Source organism: Fistularia commersonii, chromosome 18 (assembly GCF_037954325.1).
Source record: "Fistularia commersonii isolate RoL2024-O1a breed Wild chromosome 18, RoL_Fcom_v1.0, whole genome shotgun sequence".
Taxonomy (NCBI): Eukaryota; Metazoa; Chordata; class Actinopteri; order Syngnathiformes; family Fistulariidae; genus Fistularia; species Fistularia commersonii.
The window spans coordinates 13,779,927-13,803,729 of NC_141301.1; the positions used below are offsets into that span (position 1 = coordinate 13,779,927).

General features: G+C 47.0%; 3 protein-coding genes across 5 annotated transcripts in view; 2 read left to right on the forward strand and 1 right to left on the reverse strand.

Annotated features, from left to right (window-relative positions):
- Positions 1-839: 839 nt before the first annotated feature.
- Positions 840-2,019, reverse strand: dnajc30b (DnaJ (Hsp40) homolog, subfamily C, member 30b). Its single transcript, XM_086164588.1, has one exon. It carries the CDS (start codon positions 2,000-2,002, stop codon positions 872-874), a length of 1,131 nt encoding a protein of 376 aa, XP_086020714.1. The 5' UTR covers positions 2,003-2,019; the 3' UTR covers positions 840-871.
- Positions 2,020-2,235: 216 nt separating this feature from the next.
- On the forward strand, positions 2,236-10,873 carry bud23 (BUD23 rRNA methyltransferase and ribosome maturation factor). 2 transcript variants are annotated; one of them, XM_086165090.1, is made up of 12 exons: positions 2,246-3,000; positions 3,226-3,263; positions 4,120-4,215; positions 5,237-5,319; positions 6,011-6,107; positions 6,488-6,584; positions 7,462-7,512; positions 7,591-7,676; positions 7,777-7,822; positions 9,163-9,224; positions 10,440-10,529; positions 10,621-10,873. In XM_086165090.1, the coding sequence occupies exons 1-12, from the start codon at positions 2,953-2,955 to the stop codon at positions 10,673-10,675; spliced, it is 849 nt and encodes a 282-aa protein (XP_086021216.1). In that variant the 5' UTR covers positions 2,246-2,952; the 3' UTR covers positions 10,676-10,873. The 2 variants fall into 2 exon arrangements, with proteins under 2 accessions (XP_086021218.1, XP_086021216.1); XM_086165092.1 differs by lacking the exons at positions 10,440-10,529; positions 10,621-10,873 and adding an exon at positions 10,258-10,433 and having other exon boundaries at positions 2,236-3,000.
- Positions 10,874-11,101: 228 nt separating this feature from the next.
- Positions 11,102-23,803, forward strand: part of stx1a (syntaxin 1A (brain)) — a 59,228-nt gene continuing 46,526 nt past the window's right edge. The window contains exon 1 of one of the 2 annotated variants that reach the window (XM_086165088.1): positions 11,102-11,742. In XM_086165088.1, the coding sequence (XP_086021214.1) occupies positions 11,155-11,742 (588 nt within the window). In that variant the 5' untranslated portion in view covers positions 11,102-11,154. The remainder of the gene's footprint in view (positions 11,743-23,803) is intronic. The other variant, XM_086165087.1, reaches the window with a different exon arrangement.

The following is a 23,803-nucleotide window of genomic DNA, read 5'->3' on the forward strand; positions in this document are numbered from 1 at the left end:
TTAATGAGAATTTTCCGCCTCAGGGATTGATGAAAGTGATCGCTGAATGCAGGTAGTTTTTGCAAATGTGCAGCGATCCTTTGTGTCCCTGTCCTGGAGTTTAATAAACATCCTCCATCCCCTCAATGTGTGCATCCGGGTGCCCTCTGCAGGTCAAGTCTTATCACGTCACAAAAAAAAAAACAAAAAAAACAAATGACTTGTTAACTCAACCTTGATACGTTTTTATAACACCTTGTACAATAATGTACATTACATGTGTGGTCACATGTTTTGAACACTGGTTGTGTACTTCTATATTACAGCACCAGTGTGTAGCTTACAGTGAGGAAAGGGAATTGTGCGTCTTTCAACAAGAAAGAATTACCGGATAAAATCAGAGGAAACATTAAAACTAGCTGTTGTTGACCTTTAAGGTTCACTGGTCGGTGTTAAGAGAAAAACAAGGGTTTCCCTTTGTCCTTACAGGCTGATTTCAAAGAATGTAAAATCTGAAACCAATCAAAGAAAGTCTTCAAATGCAAAATGTATTCCTGAAAATCAGCAAAAACCTCATTTTCATTGTTTGCTAGATATATTGCGAAAGGAATCAAGCCCTGAGCTCTGGATTCAACCGACTTGTGATTCGCATGTATGGCAACATGCTCAAAGTTTACTTTCTAACCGCCGTCCTTGTTTTCGTCTTCATCGGGAGCCGTACCAGGTTTGTAGGAATATTAATTATTCTTGTCTCGTGCCTGTAACTTTCTAAAAATAATCTTAAAATCATTGAAACTGTGCAACACTTGCAAAATAGTCCGAGGTAGCCTGATACCCTCCATACCCCCCCACCCGACGGTCGTGTCACGCTGGTCAGCTTGCAGCTTCCATTTCAGGCTTTGCTGAGATGAACGAATATGAGGCCGGCCGTGGCCAGCAGCATCGCCACGGTCATCTCCATCATCTTGCCCTGCTTCCACTTGCCGAGGTTCTGCTCCTGCATCTCCCGCTGCTGCTGCTTCCTGGCTCGCAGCTCTTGCTCTCTATGCAGCTGCTCCCCGTAGTGAGCCTGATAGAAGGCGTCGAAATCAAACGTGGCCTTCCCTCCGGGCTGGGAGAATCGCCTGGGGCGCTGCTGAGGCGGCCCGGCGGATCTGCTCCTGGGCTCTTTGGGCGACGGTCTCGCCGAACTTTTGATGTCTGACTCGGTGAGGATGCCGCGGTCGTACTTCCTCCTCAGGCTGATGTTGCCCAGCACCGCGTAGGCCTCGCTTATCTCAAAGAAGCGTCGGGCGGCTTCTTGGTCCTCGGGGTTCTTGTCAGGGTGGTAGAGGAAGCACTGTTTGTAGTAGGCTGTCTTGACCTGGGACTGCGTGGCACTCGGGGACACTTTGAGAATGTCGTAGTAGGCCGTTCTGCTTCTGTGCAGCGGCACATCTTGGTCGTGGCTTTTGCTTTTCCAGGTGTAACGTCTGGTTGTTCTGTGCGGAGGACGGAGGTCCAGGAGTCGTCGCCCGGAGCACGACTCCTCAGCTCGCCTATCTGCTAGGATGAAGATCAACGTACAGAAGGCTCTGAGCTGCTGAGGGGACCTGAACATATCAGAGTCCATAGAAACAACTGGCCTGGTCCAGGAGGTCATCCTGGAAGGAAGCAAATTCTGTTGCAGTCTTACAGGTGAGATATTTGACACGGTTCGGTTCGCTTGCAGACTCTCTGGTAATTCGAGCCGTCTTATAATATCCGGTGCAGTCGGATCCGAACAGATGGAGCAAAGAAAATCTCCTTCGACTTGTTGACTTCTCCCTCTGCAAAGTTTGTGTGCTTTTCTCCGAGGACCTTGCCTTACTAGCTTATCGCTCCGCTCCGGGTCTGAGTCCACTTCTCTCCGAGTGTCCCCAAAGGTGCCGTTGACCAGCAGTGCAACGACGCTCCCCCGGGAGCCGCTTGGCCGACGCCGAACGGCCCCGGCGCCGGAGAGCCGGTAAACTCCACCGCCCAGCTTCTGACCGACCTCTGCCATTTTAGCAAGAGAGCGCCGGTGACACAAACCGGAAAAGAAATGCGGCATCCGTCTACGTCACAGCACAGAAAGCCAATCAGAGCTAATGTTTACAGGAAGTGCGTTTCATTCTCAGCCAATCGGGCAGCAGGATTAGCGACGACAATATAGAAACTCGTGCCGTAAAGTTTGGATTTTTCATTTATTTATTTACATTTCATTGCCCAAGAGTGACGGTCTTTATTACCAAGAAAGACTAATGAATATTCGAACAAAAATTAACTAATTTTAAAAGGGACTTTTACGTGTAAACAGTAGTTTGGGGACGTATATTTTGGAAATACATAATGTAGCGAGTCACGAATGTTGGGGTTTATGTTAATGCTTGTTTTTTGTGTGATTTTGGGGTTGCTGGGAATTTGGGGTGCAATGAATTCTGTTTTTGTCTTACCCTGAATCTAACGGGAATAGTTTGTTGTATTGCAGGCTAGTGTGGCGTGACTGTGGCCACAAACAGCGATTGTTCATTAAACAGACGTTTTACCGTAACCCGGGTGTTTCCCTGACTAAAACACTTTAACTTATCTTATCATATTTGTCCGATTACTATTTGTATCATGCGAATTTCTCTTCATAACAAGTCAGTGTTCCTTTGGTCTCCGGTATTACAAAATTGTTAGAAATAGATGTATCTAATTTATTATGAAAAACGGTATAAATGTTAATAGATCATTTGTTGTCTCGTGTAAATTGCCCACTCTTTGACAAGTGATTTATTGCATTATTGAGCTTGTCATGTACGTGGATGACCAGTAGGTAGCGAAAATACATCGACAAACACTTTAATACAGGCGAAGAAGAAGCTCAGCAGTATTCACGTGTGTTTGCCGTGTTCCCAAAACATCCAGGCTGAGTGTGGCGTGAAATGAGATATTGACGTTGGAATTTTAAGAACCGACACACACGGAAACATGTCCTCCAGCTGTCGACGACCCGAACATTCGGCTCCTCCAGATGTGGTCAGTGTCCGCTTTGACGGTGTTTCTTGATGCTAATGCTAACATGCTAGCTTGCTAGCATGTTCGTGCTTTGAACGCCAAACAGTATACAAAGTATACAAACTTCACCGACGATTTTCTGTGTTAAAAAAAAAACAAGTTTGTTTCTGTGTGATGACACATTTGCCTTGCCGGTCAAAACAGCAGCTGTTCGGCTGTTAACCCGCTGTGTTCTAATTTTTGCAGTTTTACAATGAAGAGGAGGCTAAGAAGTATTCCCAGAAGTGAGTCTGGATCTGTGTTTACAAGTTGCATGACAAACATCAAACACTTTCTGTGCATTTTAAATGAAACAATTTATCTTTCTGTTTGCTAGACTGTTGAAGACTTTGTTTTTCTGATCACCAGTGGATTCTGACCTCACTGAAATGATATATCGATCAGCCGAAACCTTCAAATTAATACTGCCCTTTGAAGTTAATTGTACTATCGTACAATTTGCTCACTAAGAATTGGTATCATTTTTGTAACTGTGACACGAATTTCATTTTATTGAATTTATTCAATGTTCAATTTTTATTATATGGATTTCATCTTAGTTTATCAGTGCTTGTCTCAAAGAATATACATTGTCCTTTTTGTCCCATATAGTCCGTATTTATCTGTAAAGCTGACCAGTTCAATTACATCAATTACATTTAAAAACCAAAATTCATTTACTCATGGATGTATTAAAACTTACCACAGATGTTAGCTGTGACTTACACTATTAAAAGCCAGAGAAAACAGATGTGCCCGCCAAATCTACTATTATCTATTACTGTTATGTTTTTCACTTGAAACTCTGGCACAACAATTTCCTTCGGGATAAATAAAGTTGTTCTCATGTGGAGCGGCGACTTATTTTACAGTGCGTGACACACAGTAAGTGTGATGTAGTGTGCTTGTCAACAATGTCAAATATGCGTGACAATGTATCTCTTGCAAGCTATTATGTCACATATGTTTGTGCCTGGAAAAGCAGCGAAGAAAAGACTGCTTCTGTGATATGGCTCAAAGATGATTATCTGCGTGTCTGAGTAGTCTCTTTCAGTGCGTCTCAAAGCACACGTAAAACTGCTTTTCTCTGTGCTCTCCCAGCTCTCGGATGATCGAGATTCAGACCCAAATGTCAGAGAGAGCCGTGGAGCTTCTGAACCTCCCGGAGGAGCAGCCATGCTACCTGCTCGATGTGGGGTGAGCCGCGGTGTCCGCTCTTCACCTGACACAGTATAATATCTGAGACACTGAATTTTCAGTTTTCATTATATGTAAGCCATCATTTCTTGAAATGAATGCTTGAAATATTACACGATGTGTCATGAATCTATACAATATTTGGGTTTCACAAATGACAAATTGACAAAAAACTTTTTCATCATGAAGATCTGGGTAGAAGGATTGGAACCACCAAGCAGGAGGTCTAGAGGAGATTTATAGAAAAGGAAAAGAGGACGGGCTATGTGGCATACATCACATTGTTTCAGTTTAGCTACAGCACTGGAGTTTGAGGTTTGTCAGTAAATTTCTTGTCAATAAATTTATGTGTTTTTAGGTTGAGGTATTATGATAAAAGTACATTTCCCTCAAAGGATTCACTTGTTCGTTGTCTTGAGTCCAGCCAGTGTCGGAATAAATGATCTAAAAGAAGAAAACACCTGGAGAAAACAGCAGGAATATACATGTCACCCAACTGGGTAACCATGGTGACTGCAGGAGTTGCACTCCTTTTCTTCTTCTGTGCACACAATCTCAGCCCTTTGTGCATATCAAATGACAGGCTATAATCAAACCGGCACAAAAGTTAATTATATCCGAGGCGATGTGAGGCATGATAAAATTTTTCCTGTTATGGATCAATAAAGACAATGATCCCACTGTTAAAACAATCAATATGCAGGCAGCTGCTGACAGTGTGCGTCAACGTCTCTGTCTGGAGGAGACGGAGCATCCTGTTTAACATCTCCTCTGTAATACCACACCGCACCTGCATCTGGCAGCTGGCCGGCCCCTGCCTCCCTCTCTCACTCTCCTAAGAAAACACTGTTTTGGTCCTCCTCCCATCACTGACGCCTCATCTAGTGGATTGCAGCTGAAGACTACGCCCTGTTTGAAAGGCGGCCCGCTCGCCCAGCAGGGACCGATGTAATGTTGTTGCTCTAGTCTCACCCTGAGTTATGGTATTGTGTGTGTGTGTGTGTGTGTGTCTGATGACAAGGTGTGGCTCGGGGCTCAGCGGAGACTACCTGTCGGAGGAAGGACACTATTGGGTCGGGATCGACATCAGCACGGCGATGCTGGGTTAGTACTGGAGTCTTTTGATTCACATAGGAGTGATTTCTGACTGCGTTCGCGATTTTTCAGAATCATGTTTTCACAATATTATCATCACACCCCAGACAGAATGCACAGAAAAACATGGATGCAGTTGGTTTATTATTTAGAAGGCGCAAATCAGTCACCTGATGCGGCCTCTGATTCAGATCACAGTTATTGACAACAAAGGCTGTTAGCTGACAAAGACAAACATCTTTTCCTCAGTTTTAAAACTGTTGTTTTATAACACAAAAGAGGCTTTTTTTCTTTTTAAAGTTAGATTCTTCAAATTGAACAAATATGCGGTTTCAGTTTGACAGCGGAGTTGATGAAGGCTTTTTTTTTTTCCTTTTTAAAGTTGGATTCTTCAAATCAAACAATATGCGGCCTTAATTTGACAGCGGAGCTGAAAAAGGCTTTCATTGCTGTACAAAAAGAGTGTGTGAGCGTGCGTGCGTGTGTGTTCATTCTCTCATGATTTATAACACCTTCCACCCACTGTCCAAAAACATGCAGGAGGTCCATTGAAGATCCTAAATTGTCCAGACATGTGAACGTTACGACCCTGAGTGTAGGAGTGAAGCATAAATGTTATAGATAATGAATGAATGAATGGAATGCTACACACACACTCACACACACACACACAAACTAAGGGCTTGTTTTTCTTTCTCAGATGTTGCTCTGGACAGAGAGGTGGAAGGAGACCTGCTGGTGGGGGACATGGGCCAGGGGATGCCTTTCCGACCGGGAACCTTCGACGGCTGCATCAGGTGCACGAGGACTCCGTTCTGCGCAAAAAAACTAACAATAACAATTTTTGTTGAAAACTTCTTGTCTCTGCAGCTCGACTTGAGTTTCGTCGTATTGTGTAAGTGGAAGAGTTGATCTGCAGAAAGTAGGTGTAAGGGACTTGTTATGCTAATGGAGGTGCCGTTGGTTGGAACAAAAGAGCAATTTTGTGAGATTACTCTTTTGTTCCAACGAACGACAGCCTCTCGGATGAGGGCTGAAACGTCTTCAAGTGAAGAAACTCGAGTCCAATTGCCAAGACAAGAAGAATTCAGCCTGACCTGGATGACTGAGAACCTCCAGACAACAATAATTAACTTTTCTTCCGAATATTTCCCCAATCGACGGCGCTCCCTGTCAGTATCTCTGCCCTGCAGTGGCTTTGCAACGCTGACAAACGGGGACACAGCCCTCCCAAGAGACTCCACGCCTTCTTCAGCACGCTGTATTCCTCTCTGGTGAGTGGCTCACACTCTGACCCGGCTGGATAGTCTAGCTGAGTCATTAAGAGGTGAATAAATCTGGATCCTTGACTTACGAGTGCTTCAACTCTTGAATGGTTCATTTTTTTCTTTTTTTTTTTTTTTTGCTTTGTGATAGGAGCTTACATCTGATTTAGGTGCTGGATGAGCGTCAGATCCCGTCTGTAAAGTAGCGTTCAAAGAGAGTGGGACGCGCTGTCCGCCGCTAGGTAGCTTAGAGAAAAATCATAAAATCATGGAAATACGCTAGCGAGATGTGCGTGTTGTGGACTCGTCCATGAAGAGATGGAGAAGTTGTTGTCGGTGAGATACGGTGATGGAGAGCGTGGCCTGTGAGAAGGGGGGAGATGTTTGCGGGGATTTGGTGCAGCGGACTTCAACGGACGAGGCATCGGAAGTGTCATACAAAGCTGGTCGGGGACGGTTTGATGGTTTAAAAAAGAGGAGCCGCATCACTTCGTCCATGAATGAAGTTTAGCTATGAAGCGTGGCTAACGTAGCATTAGCAACACGTTGTAGCATTAAGTGTGTAGCCAGTAAGCTAAGCCTCCTCCATCTTTGTACTGTCTTCCATGTAAATACACCTAAATTGATTTCTCTCTTAACATTTTTTAAAATGTTTTTTTTTATACGGTATTTGTTATTTATAAAGTACGTTTCTCTCGTTTAAAACCAAAACCGGGGGTTTGGAAGGGATCAATACCGTTTCAATGCATTTCAATTGGGAAATGTAATTTGATATACAAGCAAATCGAATTACGAGCTCGATCGCGGAAACAATTGAACTCGTAAATCAAGATATCACTGTGTCTCATTTTATTTATATCCTGACGTTTTCCTCCTTGCGTTCCAGTCGAGAGGAGCACGCGCCGTCTTCCAGCTTTACCCCGAGAACTCAGAACAGGTGACCCGTCCTCGAACCCCCTGAGATTATCTTCTCGCCTGAATTCCACGGCTGAGTGTCGTCCTTCCCCCTCCGCAGCTGGAGCTGATCACCACGCAGGCCATGAGGGCGGGCTTCAGCGGAGGCATGGTGGTGGACTACCCCAACAGCAGCAAGGCCAAGAAGTCAGTGGGCGACTCGCGCTGTCTGCCGCCGATTCCCTCTTGATCGTGAGCGGCGCCGTTTTCGCCGACTGACTTTCACCGACTGGCTTCTCCTCCCCAGGTTCTTCCTTTGTCTGTTTGCCGGAGTGACTGGAGTTCTTCCTAAAGTAAGAGACCAATATCTTTCCCCTTGCAGACGCAGTAATACCTTGACTTACAAGTTTAATTCATCCGTATATCAAATTCAATTTCCCCATTGAAATGAATTGAAACGCTATTTATCAGCTCCAGCGTCCTGTTTTTTTTTTTTTTTTAAATAAGAAAAATGTACAAAAATAACAATTGATGTAAAAATAATAATAACACTAATACGGGGTTTCAGCGGGTCATTAAAAGTCATTCAATAGTTTAGGCAAAAATGAAGGCGTTGCCGAATATCAAATTCAATTTCCCCATTGAAATGAATTGAAACGCTATTTATCAGTTCCAGCGTCCTGTTTTTTTTTTTTTAAATAAGAAAAATGTACAAAAATAACAATTGATGTAAAAATAATAATAACACTAATACGGGGTTTCAGCAGGTCATTAAAAGTCATTCAATAGTTTAGGCAAAAATGAAGGTGTTGCTATTCACAATTTATTTTGATGAGGCTATCTAAAAATGTCATAATTTTGATTGGAATAGTGTTATGATCGGTTATGATTGTCAAGCTGAACCCTTGAACTGGCTCTTGCTTACGGCCGGTGTTCCAACACTTACAACAGTTTGGGAACAAACTAAGAAATATGCATTAATAATCATAGAAAAGGTGGAATCCATGTTCCATTGTCACTTGGAAGGTCAAACGTACACATCTACTTCTGTATGAAATCCATTCCAGATGGAAATTATTATCATTATTATAAATAAACACATCTGCAGTTGGACATGAGGCATTACATTTATGTAAAGTTGCATTGAAAATGGCATTAAAACGCCTTAAATTTGATGAGCTGATACCTGCAGAAACTCAGTAATACATAATAAAAGAGAATGTAGAGCAATAAACAGATTTTATTAAGTGTATTTACCATGATATTTTGATGGAGGAGTTTTTCATTGGTGCTCTTTCCTTAACTGAGCTCGCCTGCTACACACTTAATGCTTCAACGTGTTGCTAAATGCAACTTGAACACTTTCCCCGACCGGCTGTCAACAACTCTTCCGACACCTCGTCCGTTGACATTCCCACCGTCCGCTGCACCAAATCCCCGCAAACGCCTCCCGCCTTCTCGCAGATGATGCTCTCCGTCGCCACGTCTCACCGACAACTTCACCATCTCTTCACACACGAGTCCACAACACGCGCACCTCGCTCCCGTTTAACCCTGATTATCTCCAGGCTACCGAGTAACAGGCGGCGCGCCCCTCGTCGGTGTCAAAAGCTCATCCCCCTCCTCACTCGGATCTCGATCTCGACAAAACCCTAAAAGTCAAGGCTTTGCTGTCTGTCTGTCTGTGCTTCAGGGTTTGGGAACAGAAACGACAGACAGGACCGTTGCAAACCAAGTCCAGTACTCAGGACAAAGGTAAGGACACCCACAGACGCGTGTGCTGCCCGATAGATATCTACTTGTTGCTAAGCCCGTCTCCGACCGTGACGACAAAAACCCGCTTCATGGCCGGTCTGAGCTTGTCTCCGAGTTTCCAAGATGACCTCAGCAATCATTATTTTACTGTATCTTGCGAGCCATAAGACGCACCGCATCATGAGGCGCGAACGGGTCTATTTTCATACACAAGCCGCACCGCGTTATAAGGCACGTGGTAAAACATACGGTATATAAAGCCAAGCAAAACAGTCAGTTCAGTCAAACTTTATTCATCTCGCTTTGTTCCCCTAGACCAGAGGTGGGCAAACTACGGCCCGCGGGCCAATTTTGGCCCTCACGAGTTTCCAGTGCGGCCCGCGAGATCTTTTACTACCGATATCAGCAACATTTTTTCTTAGTCAATATTCATTTTGCACTTTATTCTCATCATTAAAATATTATTTTCTTTGGTGTTTCAACATAGTCGATTCAAAATGAATGAATTTAAAGTAAAAAAATTAATGTTTTTTTAACTTTAATGGTATGGTACAAAGCGAAAGTTTTGATTATTGCAGCCCGCTGTCTTAATATACTATGTCCATGCGGCCCCCGGATAAAAATGTTTGCCCACCTCTGCCTTAGACACTGTCTGGTCTTCTTTCCCAGTTCGTCTGCTTCCTTACTACGTACTGTTCTCTGATTGGTTTATCGTTAGTGACCGGAAGTTAGTGTGTCGTTGGGAAAACGTCGTATTGCATTTTGTTATCTAACTTGTCCGACGTCGCAACCCAAATTCAACCAAGGAACGGCCCGATAATCAAGCGAAGCGGCTTTGTCGCTTAAAAAGGTCACACTAAAACAATTGTGTGACACACAAAATTGGTGATAGGTCAGGAAGCACAACAAGAAATCACACAAGGCGCACAGACAATTTTTGAGAAAAATGTAATGGTTTTAAGTGTGACTTATGGAGTGAAAAATACGATCCAAAACCCAGGATAGTTCTTCTCAAACTGGGTCTTGGCCTCAGAGCGCCGGCTGAGTCGTGCCTGCGCTCTCAAAGCTAGAAGACCAAGAACAACCCGACAGAGGTGTTTGTCCCTCCTGACTCAAGTCCCGTCAGGAGGCTTTTCCCGCCTTTCACACGCCGTCGCCCGGACACGCCGCGCCTCAAACCTCCACGAACCGGCTCCGATCTGTGTCTGCAAAAAGGTGCCGTTTCAAGACCATGAAGGGGAAGTCCGCCAAGAAGGGCCGAGACTGGATCCTGGAGAAGAAGGAGAGGAGGCGGAGGCAGGGCCGGTACGTTCGCCGCCGCCGCCGCGTCGCCCGCCGTTCGTTGACGCCGCTCCCGTTAACATGCGTCTCCTCTTGCGGTCCCGCCCGCCCGCAGGGAGGTGCGAGCCGACACCAAATACACCGGGCGACGGAGGAAGCCGCATTTCTAGCGCGGCCGTGCCTCTTGATGGACCTCCTGATGGACCACCATCACCGCTGGAGCTGCAACGTTTGGAGATCAAGTGACGGCCGTGCAGGGGAGCGGCGCACGCACATTTATATCATTTCTCTATTTAATATGCAACAAGAATAAAGCTGCTGTGGTTTTCAAATAGAACGCTTTTTTTATATTAAACTTCCAAATTTCATTTAGATGTCGTGACCATTTGTGTTTGCAGGCGGGAGCCAATGATGGGATTTATTGGTATTTCAGGGAAAAAGCCTTCGGCCCACCCGCCGCTACAAGAACTTCGGTTTTCATGTCCTGCTTCGTCAGATCCATTTGCTATTGTTGGAGATGGCGCCCGGTGCGGAGACGCCGAGGAGAAGGTTGGACGAAGACGTGGAGGCGCTCTGTTGGAGGGTGGAGAGGATCAGGGGGTCAAGTTGAGGGACGCGGTAGATGTTCTGCAGGTAAAGTCGGGCTGAGATGTTTCAGACACAGAGGAGAGACGGTGGAGATCCAGAGGAAGACCAGGGACGAGCTTCATGGATGGAAGGAGAGGAAGCAGGAGGAGAGGGTTGGATGCAGGCAGATGATGAGCTGAAGAACCTGGACGCTCCTGACGATCTCCTTTCGGCCGCTAGAGGGCGCTATGCGCCTGGGCTCCGCTGGACCCACCTGGGCGTTCATCTGCGCCTCGATCGATCACACACACACACACACACACACACACACGCGCGCGCTCCGGGGCGGAGGGTCGCCAGTCCAGCCCGGTTTCACCGAAAGAAGATAGTTGTGTTTATTTCGAACAGCTGTAGAAGAAGTAGAAGAACAGGAGGAGGTGGAAGCATCTTCTCACCTGCGCGCCTCCCGGTGAGGTGGACCTTCTCCCGCCGCCCAGACCCGCAGGAAGGGGCGGGAAATAAAAACAACGCTCCTCCTCTCCAGCCTCCTCTTCTCCATCCTCCTCCTCCTCCTCTCCATCCTCTTCCGCGTGCACGCCACCGGGATCGGACCGGCGGCCGTCGGGAGACGCACGACGCCATGAAGGACCGGATGCAGGAACTTCGCCATGTGAGTGTTTCCGTCCGAGCCGTGGGGTCGTGGCGTGGAGTGGGAAGTGGGGTTGTCGTGCAACAGGCGGGAAACACGCCTCTCACCCCGGGTGTGTGTTTGCGCGTGTGTATATGTGTGTGTGTCCGAACTCCCACCAGGAGTGAATATCCCACTCGCCCGTGGGAGTTCAGAGACACGTCGCACCCGATCGCTTTTCAGCCAGTTAGTTTCATATCCTTGTTTTAAATCATGTTGCGTGTGTTGTGTGTGCGCGCTTGCGTGTGCGCGGGCGTCCAAACTCCAGCACATTGTGTTGTGTCTGTGTGTGTGTGTGTGTGTGTGTGTGTGTGGCGTGTATCGATCCCTCCCTCCCTCCCCTCTTTTCATCCCCGTGACAGACAGAGATGGCGCGTGTGCGTGTATGCAAGTGTGTGTGTGTGCGTGTGTGTGTAGAGTAAATTGGTCCCAGTGCGCTCATTTTCACCCGATAAATGTCCGTCCTCAGCACGTCACCTGTCTATTCCTGCCCCCTGGGTAGGAGTGCGCGTGTTCGTGCTCGTGCGCGTGCATGTCACAGAACCCTAGATTTGGTAAAAGCGGCCGTGGGGGTCGAAGAGCTCACCTGTTTCCGCGGACGCGGGTCATGTGACTCACTCCAGAGTTTCCAGCTGCGTGTGCGTGTGTGTGCGCGTGTGTGTGCGTGCGTGTGTGTGCATGTGTGTGTGTGTGTGTGTTTCAAATGACAAGGGTGGTTAAAGTGTCCCTGGTCAGAGCCGGGTAATGGTGGAGGTCTGAGGAAGAGTTGCAGTCTCATATTTGACTGAAGATCCAGCTTTGAATTGGACTCTGGGGAAGCAGCCCTGCCAATTGCATGTGTGTGCGTGAGTGTGTGTGTGTGTGTGTGTGTGTGTGTGTGTGTGTGTGTGTGTGCGCTTTGGAGAGGCGTGCCCTGCTGCCTGCCATGTTGCCTCCACGCAGTGCCAGAGAGATCCAGACAGAGCTCTCCCTCCCTGGAACAAACTTCTGAACTCCCAAGCCTCTCCATGTCCGGAGCCATAACAAGCCAGTAACTCTGCAGCCTTCAAGATACCTGAAGATATTCACATCCGGTCGCCACGACAAGAAGATCTCGACAAGAACGAAGTGCTTGTACGTCTCTGTAGGAATGAGAGGGTGAATGGTGGTTGGTCTCTACGCGGCATGGATGGGTGAGATCGGTTAAACGTCACCAAATGATGTGAATGAGAGTGAATGTCTATTTTTCTATATAAATGATAGAATGAATGGTTGAATGTCTCTTTATGAGGTGTGAATGAGAGGGTGAATGGTTTCATCTTTCTATATTTCATGCGAGTGCCTAAATTATATGACTATCTATGGAGGGTGAATGGTTGCATGTCTATATTCCCCAGGATGAGGTGTAGAAAGAATGAATGAATGAATGAATTGGCAGCAGTTGCTTCACATCGGTGGATTTATTTCACCGTTAAAAATAAACATCGGAAGTTGTGTAAAAGAAGGAAATCACCCGAAATACACCAACCCGCTTCCCGTCGAAGGAGAAAGGTCACACTGCTCGCGAACGTCCCTGACCGTTTAGTTCAATATCGTAGGAAAACACCTCCATTTAGCAGCAACCGGTGGCTTGTGTGTGTGTGTGTGTGTGTGTGTCTGAGGACACGTGGACCGTCAAGTGTGTGTCCAAGGCGGAGCAAAAAGGGGTCAGCGACGTGAATGGGACGGAAAGAAAGGGCAAAACAGGAGCGTCGCAGACGCAAAAAGCTCCCGAGAAGGCGCCGCGCATCCATTCTATTAGTTAATGTGTCACTCTGATGCCAAACAGGCAGTGACGGTGTGGAGCTCCAACACACACACACACACACACACACACACACACACACACAGAGCTGCCAGAGCCAAGACTAACACCAACTAACAAGGTGCCCTCGGAGAGGACAGCTGGAGAGAAAACCAAAAGTATAGAGGGAGCCATTTAATAAAATCGGCACGAAGAAAAGAGCAAAGATGGGTAATGGAGGGACTTCATCATCCGCGGGAGGACGAGGGAAGGAAACGGGGGCCTTATTATTGAATCCCAGGAGACGGGAAATGATGGCGATAACGTCAGTCAAGGGGAAAGAGGGAAATCAGACGGCTGATAACAGATCCTGGAAGAAGAGATGTGACGTCGCAGCCATCCGTAAATAAAAGCCCGGCGGGGCCGCGTGTGAGATCTGTAATAACCTCGTCAGCTCGGGTTCGGGCGGCTGGAACGCCGACGCGTCACATCGGCGCCATCTGTCACCGAAAGCACTGCTGGGCAGACTGGGAGCGCTGGGTCAAGGTGACGGAGGAGAGACGGTGGTTTTTTTATTTTTTTTTTGGGAGGGGGGGAAGCGAGCTAGTGGACGGCAGCCGGCGGCAGGTGCCGCGCCGGCGGAGCAGAAGCAGCGCTCTCCCACAAATATCTGCAAAACTCAATTTCCTGCCAAAACGGCAGACGTGCGGCGATGACTGGAGCGCGGAGTGACTCTACAGAAACGGCGTTGAAGGCAGGAAGCTCTGTAAAGGCCTCCTCGCCATCATCGTCTTCCTCTCTATTATTGCCAAAGTGAGCGTTTCATGGCACCTACTCGTCGCCACGGTCGGACGAATGACAGATCGGTTTGGCCGACCGGGAACGATCCTGCCTGAGAACGGAGACGACGGTTGAATGATTAACCCCGGGGTTCCGATCGCCTTATCAAAGAGACGGAGTAAACAAGAGCGTCCGTCACGTGGTTCGCCAGGAGGTGGACGCTCTGCTCGTGAAGGGTGTGTGATGTTAAAAGGCTGTGTTGCGTTTTTGGGAAACTACCTGTGATCGTTCACGGCAAATATTCATCCATTCATTCGACCGCACCGCCGGGGTCGTAGCCGGCCAATCACACGTCTCGTAGAGGCCGACGACCTTTCACCCTCTCATTCACATGATTTAGATATACAGCCATTCACCCTCTCATTCACGTCTTATATTGACTTACAAACATTCACCCTCTCATTCACTCATAATAAGAAATACAGCTTTTCTCCCTCTCATTCACACATTTGTCTGAGACGTACGATCGTTCATCCTCTCATTCACATCTTATGTCGGCATACAAATGTTCACCCTCTCATTCCCATTATTTAGAAATACAACCATTCACCCTCTCATGCCCAGCTTATATTGACAGACAAACATTCACCCTCTCATTCACTCATAATAACAAATACAGCTTTTCTCCCTCTTATTCATGTCTTATGTCAGCATACAGCCATTCACCCTTTCATTCATGTCTTATATTGACATATAAACATTCACCCTCTCATTCACTCATAACAAATACAGCCATTCACCTTCTCATTCACGTCTTATAATGACACACAACCATTCACCCTCTCATTCACGTTATATAGGCATACCATCATTCATCCTCTCATTCACGTCAGATGTCAGCATGCACCTCGTTCACATGATTTAGAAATACAGCCATTCACCCTCTCGTTAATGTCATATAGTGACATACAACCATTCACTCACTTGCTTACATGCTGTATAGAAATATAGAACCAAACTCACTCATTCACAACATATTAAGATATGCAACCATTCACCCTCTCACTCGTGCCTCATATGAAGTCAAATAACTATTCACTCTTTCATTCTGGTCAATTTATCCCTTGACCTGCATGTGTTTGGACTGTTGGAGGAACCCGGAGAGCTCCGAGGAACCCCACGCAGACACGAGGAGAACATGGAGAAGATCCTCTTGCTGCGAGGTGGAAGCTCCAACCGCTGCGCCGCCGTGACACCAAATACTTTACAGGACCGTTCCACCATCTACCAACATTTAGAGGCGTGTAATTGCGTTAATGTGCGCCGAGACGTGAGTGAGACCATTGTGGGAGCGAGAGATTCCACATGACCTACAGATACCCAAATCCTGCTTGTCCCTGCAGGAGTCAATTTTATCTTCAGTGTTTGGATTTGTGTTCTGTCCCAGGTGGGAAAGCTGGATTGTCTCTTTTCTTTGCTTTTTTGGAGGTAGAACAGGTTGTTTTTGAGGTCCTGGGAGCTTGGAGGATCCCGGGATCGTGCTCTTCTGCACGAAGATCTCAGATCTTCTGCTCCTGAATTTGCGCTCGTTCTTCGCGGGTCATTTGACGAAAAGTTTAAATTGAAAAATGCACTTAATTGTGTTTTTTTCACGCACTTTCTCTTAAAAGTATCCCAAATCTAAGGCATTCTGAGAACCCAGGGGTGGATGAGAAGGTAACCAGGCGAGGAGAGGCGGGATCTTTACAGCCAATCAACCAATCAGAGCTTTATCGATCGCCGTACCAATAACTTCCGTCGGGTATAACTGTGTCGTAATCCTTCCTATTCGGCGTGTTACATGTGAGGAGTCAAGACGCCGGCAGACGCTCATAAAATCACATCCCGAGATTGATTTGTTATCGATAAGCGAAGCGGCGTGTTATTATCGCGTTATGATTCACATTGCGACCTTTTAACTGCGAGGACATTTGTAAACGTGCGCCGGCACATTTAAATGGCATCACTTTGATGACGCCGCCGTTAAAAGGTCAGCGAGACGTGAGAGGGCGGCGGCAGAGGGCCGAGAAGCAGGAAAAGCGAGGAGGGTCAAAAAACAAATTCATATTCAGGTTTCCTCACCCTTCCAATTAGTACCTTGATGTATATTTATACTCTATTTCATTCTTCAAGTACATGTTTTTCTCTTCGCCACAGATTCCCGTACCCGGAATTATAATTTAATTGGATCACCTTTTTGCCCCGCCGCGTCCGCCCATCTCTTTTTGTCTCCTCTCGTATCGACTCCGCGACGCCTCTGGTCTTTCCACGGCCTAATTTCTCTTCGGGGGGATTGAAAACAAAAGAAGACTCGGAGAGTCTCGGAGGTGGGTTTGTTTCGGGGGAGACGATCGTGACGGCGAAGCGTGTCGGTACGTGAGGAGGAAGGACGGGAAGGTAACTGAGTCCATGTTGTGTGGGCCTGTAATGACTCGCTGGTTCGGCCGAAATCTGGAGGAAGGAGAGCAAAAGATGATTAAAAGGAGGGGAGGAAGACTGTCAGGAAAAGGACGCTTTCACACACACACACACACACACATACACACATACACACACACACGGAGAGATGCTGCGGAGGCTTTGCTTCAACTCTTCACTCGCATTATGCCTTTTCTGCAATTTTTTTTTTTTTTGGTTGTCGTCGAAAAATAAAATAAAAGCTAAATTAGGATGAGAAACAAGTTGATGCGGATGTGAAATAGCGGAGGGAGGGGTTTTGTGTTTGTGTGTCCCTGCAGGTTTGACAGGATGTCGGTCGTGTCGTTTGAGGGGGAAATAATGCGCTCCGTAATCGCAGCGTCGAGTCGGATTCCCGGTGGAGGGAAATTTTTGGCTGTTTATTACACGTGTATAACAACAGGGGTGGATTCAGGAATCCCCCGATGTAATTGTTAGCAATTTTTTTATTTATAAATCCCCTCATTCCGCCCCGAGAATAAGGTCGAGCGCGTTTGGATAAAGAACGGGTTTATTTTCCTTTTTTAATTTTCCCTCCTTCCCGAGAAAGCTGAATTAATTTTCCTTGTGTTTGCTCCCACACATAGCCACGCCGTTCTCTTATTGATTTGTATTTTTTTTTATAAGCATGTTCCCAGGAGGAGGGCATTGATCAGCCGACGCCTGTAAAAAAAAAAAAAGAAAAACCACTATGTCTCTCTCGAGATTTGTGCATCTGTTGATTCTTGCTCCGACAAGCAGGCTGCAGACACAAACACGATTAAAGGCCTCGCATTATCGCCGCTGCAGCAGCTCGGACATCGAAAGGGATCCTTGTGTGTTTTACATGTGGTCGGTTGTTCCCGGGCGCCATCTATCACTTGCTGTATCCTCTCGCGGCGCTCAACGCTCGCCGGTTGTGTAATTGTCCTGCCTTGATAGGAGGCCGCCCCTTTCATCAGCCAGTCATTCACTCTGACAGCCATTCTGTCTCGGAGCCGGCGGGGCAATCAGTCAGGTTGGCCGCTTTCAAGCCGCGGCGTGGCCTCGGCGGCCGTGTTTTCCTCGAGCCCGTCCGCGCGCCGCTTCGAATCAACGCGCTTTCTGGCATTTCTGATCATAAATTGGAGGTTTTCTGGCTCTCCTCTCATTTGGCAGCGGCCAACCGCAAATTCGACTTGTGTAATCCGAGCATCAGATATTAGCTCCTTGTCTACACTGTGGGGTTTGTGATTTTCCCTGCCAGCTGATCTTGCACGCACACACACACACACACACACACACACACACACATCCTTCAGTGTGTAGGTGTTGAATGTCCCGAGGGCTTGCATGGGAGCAGGTGAAGGCACAACCATAGCTATTTTTATATACAGGGCTGTGTGTGTGTGTGTGTGTGTGTGTGTGTGTGTGTGTTTGCCTGCATGTTATCCTTGTGTGTGCAACTATATTACTTGTGTTGGTGCTCACTATCTCACATGATGGGATGTTTCTGCCGTGCACCACTGCTGGTCTCCAGTAGTATTTTTGCTCACTCCCATTGTAGTTGATGTTGTATCGTGTTATAAATATCAGTTCGTGAAACCTCAGCTCACAAATTTCATTCGTTCTTTGACTCCGTTGGCGAACCAAATCAGTGAAAACCCCATTGATCCAAACACCTACCGCACTCTCAAGAAACTTTCTCGAGTGCTTTCTCATCTTACCAGCACTTGTACTCTGTGTTTCCTTCGCTAAATTAGCAAAAGTAAAGCCTTCTGGCATATGAGACCCTCGCTAATGCTAACTCCAGCTAGCTCATCCAAACTGACAATCACTTTTCTACTTCTTTTAAGACTTGAGACCTTTGCCACGTTTAACGTAGCCACCCTTTTATCCACACTAGCCGTCTTTAGCGCATCTTTGTTTTTGATTGGTAACTTAGCCATGTCGTAGTAACACCAACGCCGCTCTCACGATTAGCTAGTATTCCTTCTTCAGATGGACTGTCATTCACCGCTATCACTGGGTTCTAACCTTTTTGGGAGCCATAATGAGGCAAAAAATGGCTAAAGATGATGGTTATTTCATACCTGCAAAAAAGCATAGAACAGGAGAACACAACAAAGAATGATGTAAACAATGCGGAGTAACAGGCACGGCTGCCGCTACGCTATGACGTCACCGCCCGAAAGTTTGTTTGTTTGTGAGTTGGTGCACCAAGGCTTGTTCGCAGCTCCATTCAAAACTCTGTTCTTCAGGCGATTCGTTCATGATTAGTCACGTCCATAAGCCCAGGTTTGAATGTATACATCAATAATCCATCACATTTGACGAGTGTAGCAGCCACTTTGTGTTCAGTGACCGTTTGTAGCCGGCATGTCCGTCACATGCACCATGCAAGTTACACACTAATTGTGTATTTCCTAAAAGAAGCCCTTGTTTAAATTCAGATTAATAACATATAAGTGTGTTTGTAAACACACACGTCTAGATTCCAGTTGGAAAACCTAAAATTACACCCATGGGAAGAAATGGACCGAATTTACTCCCCTGTTCGCTCACATTTAAATCTGTCATGTCGGACACCCGGACCTCTCCGCATGAAGGTCCCTGGTTGGATTCCAGCTTCACGTGCGGAGTCTCCGTGTTCTCCCGCTATCTGGGCGGGTTCTCCTGTTTCCTCCCGCAGCCCAAAAGCATGCAGGTCAATCGGAGACGTCAAACTGCCCAAATGTGAACGAGAGAGCGAGCAGTTGGGTTTAAAGTGAGAAGGCGAATGGTTGCATGGTTGTGAATGATTGTTAACCCCGCCTCTTGCCCAATGACAGCTGACCCCGCGACCCCGGTGCAGGATAAACATCGTAGATGATGCACGACTGAATGAATGTGAATGGATGAATGTTGGTGACTCATTGGCGGTAAATAGAGGTGTAGGTTTTGCAAACTCTTAAATGAGGCGTTTGTTTCGCACCATCGCAAGGAACATCAATAGATTATGAAGTGCGTGTCAAACCGAGCGCACACACACACACACACACACACACACACACCGTATGAACGCCTCCCAGGTTCAGTACAATAATAAACCCGCCTGTGTTTTGAATGTTCCTCGGTGGAGCCGACACACATCGGAGATGTTTGTAATGGCGGCGGAGGAAGACGCAGGATTTAACATGGAAACACAACAGCACAATAAAGTTGTGCGCCCCCTGTGTGTATGTGTGTGTGTGTGTGTTTGTGTGTGTTGCACAGAGCCCGTCTCTGAACTCCGGACGGACACGTTGGCCCCCCCCTCTCGGTTTAACCTCACGACTTAATGAGCACACACACCAACACACAGGCGGTGTGGGTTGGTCTGATTGCAGATGCTGTCACACTCTCACAGCCCTCAGTAATTGTTGTGTTGCCCTTTTTCTCCGCCCCCTTTTTTTTCTTCCTTCTCTGACATCAGCCCACTCACAAGAGGCCTGTTTTACGTCACGCCCACTCATTCACTCCCAGCTTGTTTGCAGAGCACGACGTAAACCGGGGGTCGCCTCACCTGCCGGGTCATGACCTGTTTTTGCGTAGGCTAACGTTCTCTCCCGTCCTCTGGGTGCTCTGGGTTGGAACGGGGATCTCCATCCGCCTTCTTCTTCTTCTTCAGCGTTCAAAAGAGAGAACGGCGCGAAGCCGCCTTCTCCGCGGGATGCGAGGCTGGTCTCTGCGGAGGCGGATCGCACCAGCGGTGCTCCCTCCTCGTAGGAACTCGGTCCCATCCACCCCCCCCCCCCCCCGGCGTCCTCCTCCTCCTCTGCCTCCTGCTGCGTCCTTACTGTCTGCTTTTAATTGTTTGCCACTCTTCAGACCCTCTCGCCGTATAACAGCTTTAACGCCACGCTTTTTCAATGAGCTCCCTCACAAGCAGATCCGCGCCACCTGTTTTGACGCGTAAAAAAAATCATATTAAATAGAATAAGCCAATATGGTCGGATTGACTCCGGGGAATAAACAGCCTTCCTGAGCTTTTGTGTGATGAAGAAGACCGCGAGTGGGTTTGGATGATATTTGCGTGATCATTCCTCCCACTTTGTTTGTGGCTCATCATCCCTCGCGCAAGTCTGTCCTCGCGGTTGTTTCTCTCACCAGCTGCTGCCGTCTCTCCCTCTGTTATCGGTCCTCATCCCCCCTTTTCGTCACTCTCAACGCAGCAAATTTGAAGTCTTCCTCAGAAGATTGAGGTTTTTGTCAGTATTTCCCGAGGGCTCCTGACCCAAATGCAAAAACACTGAGGAGGCAAGGTGTGTATTGACAAGGGAAGTGAACGGATGACCGCGCTGGATCCGGGTTGCTTCTGGTGTTGCGTCACGGGAGTTCCAGGAACTTGCGAGGAAAGGCGAGATGTCGAAATTCTGGACTCGGGGGAGAACTCGGGAAGGATAAGGAGATAACGGGTCTCGCTGTGGAGATGATGAGGATCCACCTGGAAGAGATCAACGGAATCCGGGAGAGCGGTCCATGTGGAGGTACCTGCTCTAGATCAACCATCTGGCAACGAGGAGGAGAACCGCAAAGACCGAAAACCCTGGATCCCAACAGCTTTAGATGCGATCGCATTTAGCCGTTAGCCTGGCATGCAATCATTTCCCAGAATTTATGTTGAAATCTTCTTGTCTCGCCAACTGGACTTGAATTTCTTCATTTGAAGAAGTTTCAGCCGTCATCCATGAGGCTTCTTCGGTTCTAATATCCTGCGGGGAGTTTCCGAAAATAACCGCAAGGTTTTCAGGAGAGACAAACAGCCCCTCATCTTTCAGGTGTAGGTGGACCACGGAGGACAAGGGCCATTCGTTTGAAAACAGCAATGTCCGTATTCTGGCCAGAGAAGACATGGTTCAAGAAAGGAGTCAAAGAAGCCATTTTTGTCAAAACAGAAAAACCATCTGTGAAGGAGGAGGAGGGGGGCTCAGACACAACCTTTCACAAACATACAACGCCGTACCGGGATCGATACCAAGACGGATTTGCACACACGGACCGGCCACATCTGCACCTTCCAAACAACCGGGAAAGATCCGCCACCGGAACCAGCGTCCGGTAACGTCCACCTGAGCCTCGGTTCAAGTGATCCAACAGCTTTCACTCCTTTGTTTAGCTTTACCTTTTCCCATTCCGATCCAGCTGATCCCACTAAGTTGCTCCTTTCTTCCAACGAACGACACCCCACATAGCATTAGCATTAGCATTACAGCTGGTTTCTGCAGATCAGCTTTTCCATTTACTCAACAAGCCACCATAATCTAGACCCGCCCAATAACCTGGCGGTAATATTTGTCTCCGGTAACTTATTTATCAAAACCCTGACACCGCCTATATACAGTATACCCTTGTTTTTCCCGGGGGGTTACGTTCCAAAAAGAACCCGTGATCGGCAAAATCCGTGAAGTAGAAACTATTATTTTTCTTACAATTATTATACAATTAAATACTCTATTATACATTGAAAGGAAAGAACAAACCATTTTACAGACTCAATCATTTGTTTCACAAATAAAAGTACTGTACTTAAGAAACGTTTTTTTCAACAAATAACTTCTGTACTGTACTGTCAAATAATAATTTTAATCAACAATGTGAACAGAAGACTTCAAATTGTGGAGATTAGCACCGCCCACCGCGACCCGAGTAATTGGATTAAACGGGAGAAAATTAAAAATGAATATGAAAAAAATTGCGGACAGTTGGAACCCTTTTTGCGTCCTTATTAAAACTTATCGCTGCTGTCGTCCTTATGTTTTTTTCTTCCTTCTTTATGGAACGAACAGAAGGTTCATTCATTCCGTGATGCCGACCTACAGCCGCATAGCTTTTACCTTCCCTTAGCATGTCCACAAGTTTAACTTTATCTGCGATAGATAGCATCATCTGCAGGTGCTTTTGTCGCTCCAGAGCGTTTTGTCAACATTATGGGTTTTAGAGAAACTGGAAATTGCAAGAGAATTTGCACGTACGTCATGTAAATTTGGCAAGCTGTTTTACGTACGTGTACATATTAAACTGCAACGTTATTGACACACAGGTAGAGAAGAAGCGGAGTGACTTTTTAGCCAATCAGAATGCAGAACACGATGCACGATGCAAATCCGTGAAGTAGCGAAACCGTGAAAAATAAACCGCGTTATAGCGAGGGATCACTGTATTTTCTATTCATCTTATTTTCATCTCTTTCCGTCCATCCGGGATCAATAAAGTATTTCCGATTCTGTAGGTCTGGGTGGAGGTACGTTGAGGTTGGAGCTTCCTCTAGGCCAGGAGGCCCAAGGCAGATGACCGCAGCAGGACGGCAAGTGTCGAGAACTATTTGCCGAAAGTTAGCCAAGTTCGGGCCCGAAAAAAAACAAACCACCCCTGTCTAAAAACAGGAGAGGAGTTGGGCAGAGGGAAAATGGCTGCGATCTCCCCCTCCATCCGTCTCTCCCGGTGACCCAGCTTTCCCCCTTTCGTTGCTTTGTTCCTCATCAGCACCCTCAGCGAGCGCTCATAAATTCTGCAGTGATTTCTGTCGGCGCCGCGGCCCCGACGGCCGGCCTCACCAGCGAGCCGGCGAAAAAATAAATAGGACCGTTGGAATCGCCGCGGAAAAAAAAAAAAAAAAAAAACGCTTCCGGCAACAGGCGGGTTTAAATGTGATGGAAACGGAGGAGGCTCCGCCGGCAGACCATAATTAAGAGAGTATGGCAATGCAGGTTTTATTTATGGGGTGCCTTTCAAGTGCAACCCCAATAATATTAACATAGTAAGAATAGCATCAAAGTGCATTTCAATAGAAAGAAAACAAAACAAAGATTTGGAAATTACATTTCAAAGAGTTAAACAACAAAAGTATGCAAATACTCAAAGAGGAGAGCAGGAAGGCGCGGGTTTTTTCTGCAGCTGTCGCTTTAAAAGGAGCGGTTTTGTGATTTGATTTATCCGGCACCGAACCCCATCCAGATCCACATGGTTTCCGCCTAGAGCGGGTTTGGACCGCGATCCTGGAGATGATCTGCAGGAAGCCAGAAGCTC

Bases quoted from the DNA above. Each gene is read 5' to 3' on its own strand.
- dnajc30b (XM_086164588.1), bottom strand. From the start codon at position 2,002: ATGGCAGAGGTCGGTCAGAAGCTGGGCGGTGGAGTTTACCGGCTCTCC.
- bud23 (XM_086165090.1), top strand. From the start codon at position 2,953: ATGTCCTCCAGCTGTCGACGACCCGAACATTCGGCTCCTCCAGATGTG. The intron at 3,264-4,119 runs GTGAGTCTGGAT...GTGCTCTCCCAG, and splicing joins GCTAAGAAGTATTCCCAGAA to CTCTCGGATGATCGAGATTC. The intron at 4,216-5,236 runs GTGAGCCGCGGT...TCTGATGACAAG, and splicing joins TGCTACCTGCTCGATGTGGG to GTGTGGCTCGGGGCTCAGCG.